Source organism: Erinaceus europaeus, chromosome 13 (assembly GCF_950295315.1).
Source record: "Erinaceus europaeus chromosome 13, mEriEur2.1, whole genome shotgun sequence".
In the NCBI taxonomy this organism is placed as follows: domain Eukaryota; kingdom Metazoa; phylum Chordata; class Mammalia; order Eulipotyphla; family Erinaceidae; genus Erinaceus; species Erinaceus europaeus.
This window is the reverse complement of record NC_080174.1, coordinates 4,357,178-4,368,331: the sequence shown is the minus strand read 5'-3', so window position 1 is coordinate 4,368,331 and position 11,154 is coordinate 4,357,178. Positions and strand designations below refer to the sequence as shown.

The 11,154-nt window shown below is 61.6% G+C and overlaps 1 protein-coding gene across 7 annotated transcripts in view; it reads left to right on the top strand.

The window, feature by feature from the left end:
- Positions 1-1,542: 1,542 nt before the first annotated feature.
- The window catches only part of WDR27 (WD repeat domain 27), a 54,563-nt gene continuing 44,951 nt past the window's right edge, over positions 1,543-11,154 (top strand). For 6 of the 7 annotated variants that reach the window (XM_060205185.1, XM_060205184.1, XM_060205183.1 and 3 more), the window contains exons 1-2: positions 1,562-1,690; positions 6,584-6,779. In XM_060205185.1, the coding sequence (XP_060061168.1) occupies positions 6,591-6,779 (189 nt within the window). In that variant the 5' untranslated portion in view covers positions 1,562-1,690; positions 6,584-6,590. Of the gene's footprint in view, positions 1,691-6,583; positions 6,780-11,154 lie in introns of all 7 variants that reach the window. The other variant, XM_060205180.1, reaches the window with a different exon arrangement.

Here is an 11,154-nt window from a genome sequence, read left to right as displayed (position 1 = left end):
CCGGGGACAGGAGGTCGGAGCCGGGACGGGATCAGACCCGGGGACAGGAGGTCGGAGCCGGGACAGGGGATCAGACCCGGGGACAGGAGGTCGGAGCCGGGACAGGGGATCAGACCCGGGGACAGGAGGTCGGACCCGGGACAGGAGGTCGGAGCCGGGACAGGGGATCAGACCCGGGGACAGGAGGTCGGACCCGGGACAGGGGATCAGACTCGGGGACAGGAGGTCGGACCCGGGACAGGAGGTCGGAGCCGGGACAGGGGATCAGACTCGGGGTCAGGAGGTGGGACCCGGGACAGGAGGTCGGACCCGGGACAGGAGGTCGGACCCGGGACAGGAGGTGGGACCCGGGACAGGAGGTGGGACCCGGGACAGGAGGTGGGACCCGGGACAGGGGATCAGACCCGGGGACAGGAGGTCGGAGCCGGGACAGGGGATCAGACCCGGGGACAGGAGGTCGGACCCGGGACAGGAGGTCGGAGCCGGGACAGGGGATCAGACTCGGGGACAGGAGGTCGGACCCGGGACAGGAGGTCGGAGCCGGGACAGGGGATCAGACTCGGGGACAGGAGGTCGGACCCGGGACAGGAGGTCGGAGCCGGGACAGGGGATCAGACTCGGGGTCAGGAGGTGGGACCCGGGACAGGAGGTGGGACCCGGGACAGGAGGTCGGACCCGGGACAGGAGGTGGGACCCGGGACAGGAGGTGGGACCCGGGACAGGAGGTCGGACCCGGGACAGGAGGTCGGACCGGGACAGGGGATCAGACCCGGGGACAGGAGGTCGGACCCGGGACAGGAGGTCGGAGCCGGGACAGGGGATCAGACTCGGGGTCAGGAGGTGGGACCCGGGACAGGGGATCAGACCCGGGACAGGAGGTGGGACCCGGGACAGGAGGTGGGACCCGGGACAGGAGGTGGGACCCGGGACAGGAGGTCGGACCGGGACAGGGGATCAGACCCGGGGACAGGAGGTCGGACCCGGGACAGGAGGTCGGAGCCGGGACAGGGGATCAGACTCGGGGTCAGGAGGTGGGACCCGGGACAGGGGATCAGACCCGGGACAGGAGGTGGGACCCGGGACAGGAGGTCGGACCCGGGACAGGAGGTCGGACCCGGGACAGGAGGTGGGACCCGGGACAGGAGGTGGGACCCGGGACAGGAGGTCGGACCGGGACAGGGGATCAGACCCGGGGTCAGGAGGTCGGACCCAGGACAGGGGATCAGACTCGGGGACAAGAGGTCGGACCCGGGACAGGCCGCCTGGGCCCCGCCGCCCCGATACAGCCTCGGACCCGGGCTCCGCCCACCCGGCCGGAGAGGACCACTGGGGACCCGGCAGCGCCCCGCCCCGACTCACCGCAGAGCCTGCGCCGCGCTGGAATCCGGGACCCGGGCCTCCTGCAGGCCGGAAGGGAGGCGGACACCGGAAGTAAGGCGGCGCCCAGAGCGCGTATTTCCGGTTTTGAGGCGCCCAGGCTCTCGCGAGAGTACTAGAAACACGTGGGGTTTTAATGCTACCCGGCGGCGGCTTGGTCACCATGGCGACCAGGAAGAGGCGGGTCTAGCCGCGGTGTCTGCTGGTTCGCCGCACTGGCCGCTCCCAGGGGAGACCCAGGTGCCCGCAGCTGAGACCCGAGCGCCCCCGGGGGAGACCCGAGCGCCCCCAGGTGAGACCCGAGCTCCCCCAGGTGAGACCCGAGCGCCCCCGGGGGAGACCCGAGCGCCCCCAGGGGACACCCGAGCGCCCCCGGGTGACACCCGAGCGCCCCCGGGGGAGACCCGAGCGCCCCCTTGCGGCCCAGGGGCCTGAGACGGGAGCACCCCAGTCCTAGGGTGCAGGACACCCCCCCAAAAAAGTAAAAAGCCAGTAGCGGCGCGAAGACCCGGGCAGGAGGAGGGGCGTCCGTTTTGAGTGAGCTGGGCGTCACTCTTCAGAACCCCGGCCACGGGTCCCTGTCACCCACCGCAGATGCGGCCAGAGCTTCCTCAGGCTCACTGGACGGGCCTCTTGGAGGCTGTGGGTGATTTCCGGGGTGTGCGGGGGGGGGGTGTGTGTGCGGGGTGTGTGTGCGGGGGGGGGTGCGGGGGTGTGTGCGGGGGTGTGTGCGGGGGGTGTGTGCGGGGGGGGGTGCGGGGGGGTGCGGGGGTGTGTGCGGGGGGGGTGTGCGGGGTGTGTGTGCGGGGGTGTGTGCGGGGGGTGTGCGGGGGTGTGTGCGGGGGGTGTGCGGGGGGGTGTGCGGGTGTGTGTGCGGGTGTGTGTGCGGGGGGTGTGCGGGGGTGTGTGCGGGGGTGTGTGCGGGGGGTGTGCGGGGGTGTGTGCGGGGGGGTGCGGGGGGGTGCGGGGGGGTGTGCGGGGGTGTGTGCGGGGGGGGTGTGCGGGGTGTGTGTGCGGGGGGGTGTGCGGGGGGGTGTGCGGGGGGTGTGTGCGGGGGGGTGTGCGGAGGGGTGTGCGGGGGGTGTGCGGGGGGGTGTGCGGGGGGGTGTGCGGGGGGTGTGTGCGGGGGGGTGTGCGGAGGGGTGTGCGGGGGGTGTGCGGGGGTGTGTGCGGGGTGGTGTGCGGGGGTGTGTGCGGGGGGTGTGCGGGGGGGTGTGCGGGGGGTGTGCGGGGGGGGGGTGTGCGGGGGTGTGTGCGGGGGGGTGTGCGGGGGGTGTGCGGGGGTGTGTGCGGGGGTGTGCGGGGTGTGTGTGCGGGGGGGTGTGCGGGGTGGTGTGCGGGGGGTTGTGCGGGGGTGTGTGCGGGGGTGTGTGCGGGGTGTGTGTGCGGGGGGGTGTGCGGGGGGTGTGTGCGGGGTGTGTGTGCGGGGGTGTGTGCGGGGGGGGTGTGCGGGGGTGTGTGCGGGGGGGTGTGCGGGTTGTGTGTGCGGGGGGGTGTGCGGGGTGTGTGTGCGGGGGGGTGTGCGGGGGGTGTGTGCGGGGTGTGTGTGCGGGGGGTGTGCGGGGGGTGTGCGGGGGTGTGTGCGGGGGGGTGTGCGGAGGGGTGTGCGGGGGTGTGTGCGGGGGTGTGTGCGGGGGGTGTGCGGGGGTGTGTGCGGGGGTGTGTGCGGGGGTGTGTGCGGGGTGGTGTGCGGGGGTTGTGCGGGGGGGTGTGCGGGGGGTGTGTGCGGGGGGGTGTGCGGGGGGGGGTGCGGGGGGGGTGCGGGGGTGTGTGCGGGGGTGTGTGCGGGGTGTGTGCGGGGTGTGTGCGGGGGTGTGTGCGGGGGTGTGTGCGGGGTGGTGTGCGGGGGTTGTGCGGGGGGGGTGTGCGGGGGGTGTGTGCGGGGTGTGTGTGCGGGGGGTGTGTGCGGGGGGGTGTGCGGGGTGTGTGTGCGGAGGGGTGTGTGCGGGGTGTGTGTGCGGGGGGGTGTGCTGGGGGGGTGTGCGGGGGGGGGGTGTGGGGTGTGTGTGCGGGGGGGGGGTGTGCGGGGTGTGTGCGGGTGTGTGTGCGGGGGGGTGTGCGGGGGGGTGTGCGGGGGGTGTGCGGGGGGGTGTGCGGGGGTGTGTGCGGGGGGGTGTGCGGGGTGTGTGTGCGGGTGTGTGTGCGGGGGTTGTGTGCGGGGGTTGTGTGCGGGGGTGTGTGCGGGGTGGTGTGCGGGGTGTGTGTGCGGGGTGTGTGTGCGGGGGTGTGTGCGGGGGTGTGTGCGGGGGGGTGTGCGGGGGGGTGTGCGGGGGGGTGTGCGGGGTGTGTGTGCGGGTTGTGTGTGCGGGGGGTGTGCGGGGGGGTGTGCGGGGGTGTGTGCGGGGGGTGTGTGCGGGGGGGTGTGCGGGGGGGTGTGCGGGGGGTGTGCGGGGGTGTGTGTGCGGGGGGTGTATGCGGGGGGAGGTGCGGGGGGGTGTGTGTGCGGGGGGGGGTGCGCTGCATGGCGGCCGCCTCGCCTGCACGCCTGGGCCAGGCCTCTGCAGCCCAGCCAGCCCCAACGGACGCGCCAGCCTGCAGAGCTGCGGGCTCCCGGCCCCGGACCGGGGAGCGGAACGCGGAGCGCTCGGTGCGGGGAGGGCAGGGGGCCGCCGGGCCGGGCCGTGTCCCCCCTGCTTTGTTCCCCGCTCCCCACAGCTCGCCGCCGCCGCCGCACTCGGCCTTCACGTCTTCCTCGGCTCCGGGACTCCAGTCTCTTCAGAGAGACAGAGGAGTAAGAGAAGGAGAGAGAGAGGGATTGGGATTGAAAGCACGACACCAGCGCTTCCTTCAGTGCGGTGGGGGCAGCCTCCAGCCTGGTTTGCACCCGTGGCCGGGCAGCGTCCCGGCCGAGGGCCGAGGGAGCGATTTGCTGTCCCGTCTGGTCCAAGGGTCCCAGCCGAGGGGAGGGGACGGCTGGAGTCCCACAGACAGCCACGCCGGCCGTGCCCCCAGACCGGACTCTGCCACCCACCGCCCGTCCGGCCACAGGGGTGATTGGGCCGGGCGCTCGGGGCCCCTCGCCCTGCGGACTGCCTGCCATTCAGAGCTGGCCGGGGTGGGCTGTGTGCAGAGAGGGGCGTCCCAGGTCCGAGTGACTGCCGCCTGTGACTGGTGCCCTGGGGACCCCTGGGGCGGGGGTGGCAGGGAGGAGCTGTGATCGCCGCCCCAGCCCTCCAGAACCTGGCGCCCTCCTCCCCCTGCCGGCCCTCCAGTCTTTGCTGGCTCCCCAGGCTCAGCTGTGCCGGTGCACCTCCCCCCCCTCCCGGGCCACCCCGGCCTCCGTCCCCGGCCGGCTCCACTGCCTGGACACCGGTGGGTGCCTGCCCCTCCCTCCCTGTTTGCCTGCCAGGACCAGCCAGGACCTCGCGGGGAGCCCACCCTAGTCAGACGCCCGCCCTGCCTTCTCTCAGCAGCGAGGACAGCGGGGTCCCCCACAGGGAGGCTGCGTCCTGTCCTCCCTCACCGGTTGTGCGGGGAGCAGGGAAGGCGTCTGCGGCTTTGCGTCTGCCGGGGTCTCTGTCTCCCTCCGCGCGGGGCCCCGGCGGGACTGTTGGGATCCTCTCGGCGAGCCTGGGTGGCGGGTGGCCGGGCCTAGCCTCGTCACCTTGCCAGCTGAAGGAGCCGGAAGCAGGGCCAGGCCCAGGGGGGCAAGAGCAGCAGCCTCTGGGGGTGTCTTCGGGGGCGGGGGTGGTGGCCCAGAGGCCTGGAGCACCAGCACCCCTCAGGTTCCCTCACTGGCCCTGGGAGACACTATTTTGTTTTTACTTGTATTTTTTTTTTTTTTTTTTGCCTCCAGGGTTATCTCTGGGGCTTGGTGCCTGCACGACAAATCCAGTGCTTCTGATGGCCGCATTTGCTTCCTCCTAACTCTTTCTCTTTTTTTTAAATTTGATAGGAGAGAGGGGACAGGGAGGGAGGGAGAGCGGAGACACCTGCAGACCTGCTTCACCACTCGTGAAGCGACGCCCCTGCAGGTGGGGAGTGGGGGGGGGAGCCGCTCCAACTCAGGTTTTCTTGCTCCTGTAATGTGCGCGCTGTCAGGGATACTCTTACCTGTCACAGCAGCTGGAGGGTAGTTTGACCACCCCCAGGGGCAGAGTCTGCAGCAGTGAACCCTGTAGTTCAATGCCAGCCCATCTGGTCAGTTTGGGGGCGGGGGCAGGAGGTGGTGCATCTGGTTAAGTACACATTACTATGCCCAGGGACCCAGGTTCAAGCCTCTGGACCCCACCTGCAAGGAGGAAGCTTCATAAGTGGTGAAGCAGTGCTACAGGTGTCCGTCCTTCCGTCTCCGTCCCTCCCTGTTTCTACCTACTCTCAATTTCTGTCCTATCCAATTAAAAAAAATAGAAGGAAAAAGTGGTTGTCTGGAGCAGGGGATTTGTAGTGCCGGCACCGAGCACCAGTGATAACCCTGGTGGCAATAAACAAACAAGTAAACAACAGCTGCACACATTGGGCAATAGCTGTCCTGTAAATCAGCATTTCCCAATAGTGAGTTAAAAATTCACAGCACACAAAAAATTCGTAACACTAGGAAGTCAAAGTTCATTAATAAAAATAAAAGGAAAGTAATTTGGAGGGGCTTGTGGTGGCGCCCCAGATTGAGCACACACTGCAGTGTGTAAGGACTCAGGTTCAAGTCCCCTCTCCCCACCTGCAGGGATGGGGAGGCTTCATAATCAGCGAAGTAGGTCTGCAGGTGCACCTCTCTCTTTCTCTCCCTCCTCTCTCAATTTTTCTCTGTCCTATTTGATCAAAAATAAAATAAATAAATGGCCACCAGAAGCAATGGGTTCATAGTGCGGGCACTGAGCCCCAGCGATAACCCCTGAAGCAAAACAAAGAGAGAAAGAAAATAGCTTTGTGCCTTAGTCACTGGTGACAGCAGTTGACCTCAGGAACGGGCTTGGGCCAGGCACAGGGAGCGGGGAGGGGTCTCCATTGCGCTTGCCCTGCCCCGCACAGGTGGGCTGGCTTCTATGAGGGCTGGGGAGGTGGGTGGCGTGCCACTGGAGGGGACTGGAGCCTAGGTCCTTATTGGGGCTGCAGACTCCTAGCGGCTTCTCTTCCCTTTCTCCTGGGGGTGTGCAGGGAGGTGCACGAGTGGGCCTGCCGTGTGTGTGTGTGTGTGTGTGTGTGTGTGTGTGTCGTGAACACAAGCAGGCTCTGGGCTCCGAGGTGTACACACGCTCTGTGTCTTCAGATCGAGGATGGAAGAAGCATGGGAGGCCTCCCCCACCGGCGAGGGCCCCGGCCCCACCATCGTCCTGGAGAAGCACCGGGCCCTGTCCAGCTCGCCCGCCGCCCACGTCCAGCTCGCCTGCAGCCCGAGGCACTGCGCCTTCCCGCTGGATGGCAGCAGACTCTGTGTCTGGAGCACCAGGGACCCTTCTGAGCAGGTATCTCAGTCCCTGTGTTGTGTCGTCCTTCCTTGGGTGCTGCCTGGGCAGTGCCGCCCTCTGTGGGCTCAGCTGCCCGCTCTGCCTGGGGGGGGGGGGCACAAAGAAACACTTGGCTTCTGCTACCCGTCAGAACCTGGAGGCACCAGGGTGGGCCTGGGCCGGAGTGAGTCACGGCCAGCAGAGAGGAGCCGGGGCCGGGAAGTGACGAGCTGGGCTGCTGGTTCTGGGAGAGGCCAGCCGTGGGGTGCGGGAGACGAGCGAGCACCGGGGTTTTGGGGGAAGGAGGGATGACTGTGCAGAGCACTGCAAACAGTCTGTGCGACACTTCAGTGGGAGCCCAGAGCACAGCACCAGGAGTGACCCGGCGCAGCCCTGGCCTTGGCCCTGGGGGACTGGAGTTTCAGTGGTGGCAAGTGCGCCACCTGGTGGACGCAGGTGAGAAATCTCTGTCCTCACTTGTGCTATGAACCGAAAACCACTCATAAACCCTCAGAGAAATGCAAATTAAAACAACAATGAGATACCATTCCACTCCTGTGAGAAGGTCAGGCATCAGGAAGGACAGTGACAACACATGCTGGAGAGGCTGTGGGGACAAAGGAGCCTCCTGCACTGCTGGTGGGAATGTCAGTGGGTCCAGCCCCTGTGGAGAGCAGTTTGGAGACTCTCAGAAGGCTGGAAGTGTACCCTACCTGTGACCCTGCAGTTCCTCTCCTGGGGATAGATCCTAAGGAACCCAACACACCCATCCAAAAAGATCTGTGTGCACCTGTGTTCATAGCAGTACAACATGTAACAGCCAAAACCTGGAAGCAACCCAGGTGTCCAACAACAGACGAGTGGCTGAGAAAAATTGTCATCTGTATATACACATCTGTATATACACAATCTGTATATACTACTCTGCTGTTAAGAATAATGAAGTCACCTTCTTCACCTCATCTTGGATGGAGCTTGAAGGAATCCTATGACGTGAGATCAGCCAGAAAGAGGATGACTATGGGATGATCTCACTCATGGACAGAAGGATAACAGTATAGATTAGTGTAAAAAACTTTTTTGAATCTAAGAAGTCAGGGAAAAGAGGAAAGAATGATGTAGGGGCCAGGCAGTGGCACACCTAAGTGCACACATTACAGTGTGCAAGGACCCAGGTTCAACTCCTGGTCCCCACCTGTAGGGGGAAAGTTTCATGAGTGGTGAAGCAGTGCTGCAGGTCTGTCTCTCCCCCTCTTTATCTCTCCTACCACTCTCAGTTTCTCTATGTCTTCATCTAATAGTAAATACATATTTTTAAATGAAAAGAATGTCAGATTCAATTCAAAGAAAACAGCTAATTGAAAAGCTTATTGTCGTATGCTTTACATTGGTTTGTTCTAGCCCTCCCCCACCAAGAGAATTAGATCAGTCCAGTTAGTTTTCGGGGGCCCGCTTGGCCCCGCCCCTAGGAAACCCGCCAGAGTTCCAGAGTGCCAGAGTTGGAGGGTTCCTGAGTTCCAGAGTAAGGGAGAGTGCTTGTGCCGCCGCAAAGAGACAGCAGAGTTCTGTTTGGTGATTAGTTTGTCTTAGTTTATGAATCGTTGTTCCTGAATAAAGAAATACAGCTTCCCTGCCCAGCCGTTGTCTCCGCGTCTCTGTTACCCACCATGAAGCCAACCTGCCCAGCTAGAGCCTACGAATTTTAACAACAAATGGCGCCCACGTGGACCTGACCTGCGCATCTCTCAGATAAGTAAAGACAATTTGGCTACCTATGTACTATGGCCTTCTCTTCTGCTTGTGAAGAGATCTCCAAAGGCCTCTGCTCTTTCTTCACGAGACTGTTTTGCTGTTTCTGGAACATTTATCTCTGGACCACTCTGTGGTTTCCACTCGCTTGGGCGAACTCAGAACAGCCATTAGCCAGCGGGCGGGAGGTGAGGCACGGAGCTGCCGTTTCCACCTGGTTAAACAGCCAGCCAGCCGGCTGCGCCCAGACAAACCCGCGCACCGCGCCCGCAGCCCCGCAGCCCCGCAGCCCCGCAGGAGGCCTACGCCAGCACACAAGAGCCCCAGGAGCCCAATGCCAACATTCGGAAGCCCGATGCCAACACGCTGGAGCCCGATTCCACCACGCAAGAGCCCGATGCCAGCACGCAGGCCAGCCCACAGGAGCCGGCTCTCCACCGCGTGGCGCAGGGCACCGGACGCGTGATCCCTCCACGCTGCTCGGCCACTGCGAGCAGGGCAGCAGACATGGCAGGGCCATGGGGCAGGGCCGCGGCGGCCTATCATGGCCACCACCCCTGGGCACCTAGGCCCACGCCTTCTACAAAACTGGCCTGCCTGCCCTTTTGCTATGAATTCTGGAACGATCCCGGGCCTCCCGGACCCCCGGGCTCCCTGCCGAAACTGGGCACACGAGATCTCCAGCTGCCGGTCCGGTCTGAAGGCAGACAAGCTGGAGTACCCAGAGATTTGTGCAGAGATCGCAACCTGCAATTCCTAGAAGTAAAGTTGCGCGAGAAGCCACCTCCGGATGGTGAACCCCGCCCCCCAACAACTAAGACAGTACAGATTTAAATTCGTGTTTAAAATGACATGTCTTCGTAACAAAGGTTTCTCTCCTTGTGTATTAATGACCATGTTTATGTGTATGTTTAAAGTTTGGTAAACAGTAGCTTTAAGGCTAAATTCTTACTAGTCAAAGTTAAATGAAAAAGGTTTTCAACGTAATTCTCATAAAGATAAAATTAACTTACATTTAAAGTCTGAGGTAAAAATTAGTTAACAATCAATATATTTTAACTAAGTTAGGCTAAACAAAAGGCTAAATAGACTTGTTGATATGTAAAACTCCATTACCTTCTCTATTAGAAATGGTAGATCGCACAATGGCTATGCTAATTATTCTCATGCCTGAGGTTTCCTCTCCGGCCCACACCTAGGGTGTGTCTCCATCTTGAATGGGTGTAACAAAAGGTTAAAAGACGTTGTTGATATGTAAAAGTCTCAAATTCCTTCTCTATTAAAAACGTTGGATCGTGCAGTAGATATGCTAATAACAAGTTTTGTTTCATAGTAAGTAAATTGCAGCCAGCTGCCTGTGGGACTCTAGGCCGTTCCCCACCCCCATGCAAATGCCCGTCGAAGAAAGTACGCCCCCCAGAGGCAAGAAATGTTTTTTTTAAGCTGATAAAGTTTAGCCCACAGAGGCAGATATGGCCCCCTCAGGCCTTCCCTTAGCAGTACACTGGTTCTTGTTATTTGCTTGCATGTTTCTCCATGTTTGTGCCAGTTTCTTTTTATAAAAATGCCTGTATGATATATGTTTCTGTTCACCCCACACCCTTGATACTATAGTCATTTAGTTAAAAAGAAAAGGGGGAATTGTCGTATGCTTTACATTGGTTTGTTCTAGCCCTCCCCCACCAAGAGAATTAGATCAGTCCAGTTAGTTTTCGGGGGCCCGCTTGGCCCCGCCCCTAGGAAACCCGCCAGAGTTCCAGAGTGCCAGAGTTGGAGGGTTCCTGAGTTCCAGAGTAAGGGAGAGTGCTTGTGCCACCGCAAAGAGACAGCAGAGTTCTGTTTGATGATTAGTTTGTCTTAGTTTATGAATCGTTGTTCCTGAATAAAGAAATACAGCTTCCCTGCCCAGCCGTTGTCTCCGCGTCTCTGTTACCCACCATGAAGCCAACCCGCCCAGCTAGAGCCTACGAATTTTAACAACAGCTTATCTTTAATAAATATTATTAATAAATATTTTTAAATAAATATTTTAATAAATATTATTTTTAAAAGACTTTAGTTATGCATTTTCCTGGTAGGAAGACCAGAGCACTGCTCAGCTCGGTGCAGGCAGGGCCAGGAGTTGAACAGGTGGCCTCTGGATGTTCAGATCCGGCGCACTGCTGCTGTGCTGTCTCTCTGACACTACAAGCTCATCTCAAGATGTGTCAAGAACTTCTTCAAATAAAAGGGACAGACAGGTGTCGCAGTAAAGGAAGAGAGTGACCACACACACGGATAACAGGGACAGACAGGTGCCGCAGTAAAGGAAGAGAGTGACCACACACGGATAACAGGGACAGACAGGTGTCACAGTAAAGGAAGAGAGTGACCACACACGGGTAAAAGGACAGACAGGTGCCGCAGTAAAGGAAGAGAGTGACCGCACACACGAATAACAGTGACAGACAGGTGTCGCAGTAAAGGAAGAGAGTGACCACACACACGAATAACAGGGACAGACAGGTGCCGCAGTAAAGGAAGAGAGTGACCACACACACGGATAACAGGGACAGACAGGTGTCACAGTAAAGGAAGAGAGTGACCGCACACACGAATAACAGGGACAGACAGGTGCCGCAGTAAAGGAAGAGAGTGACCACAC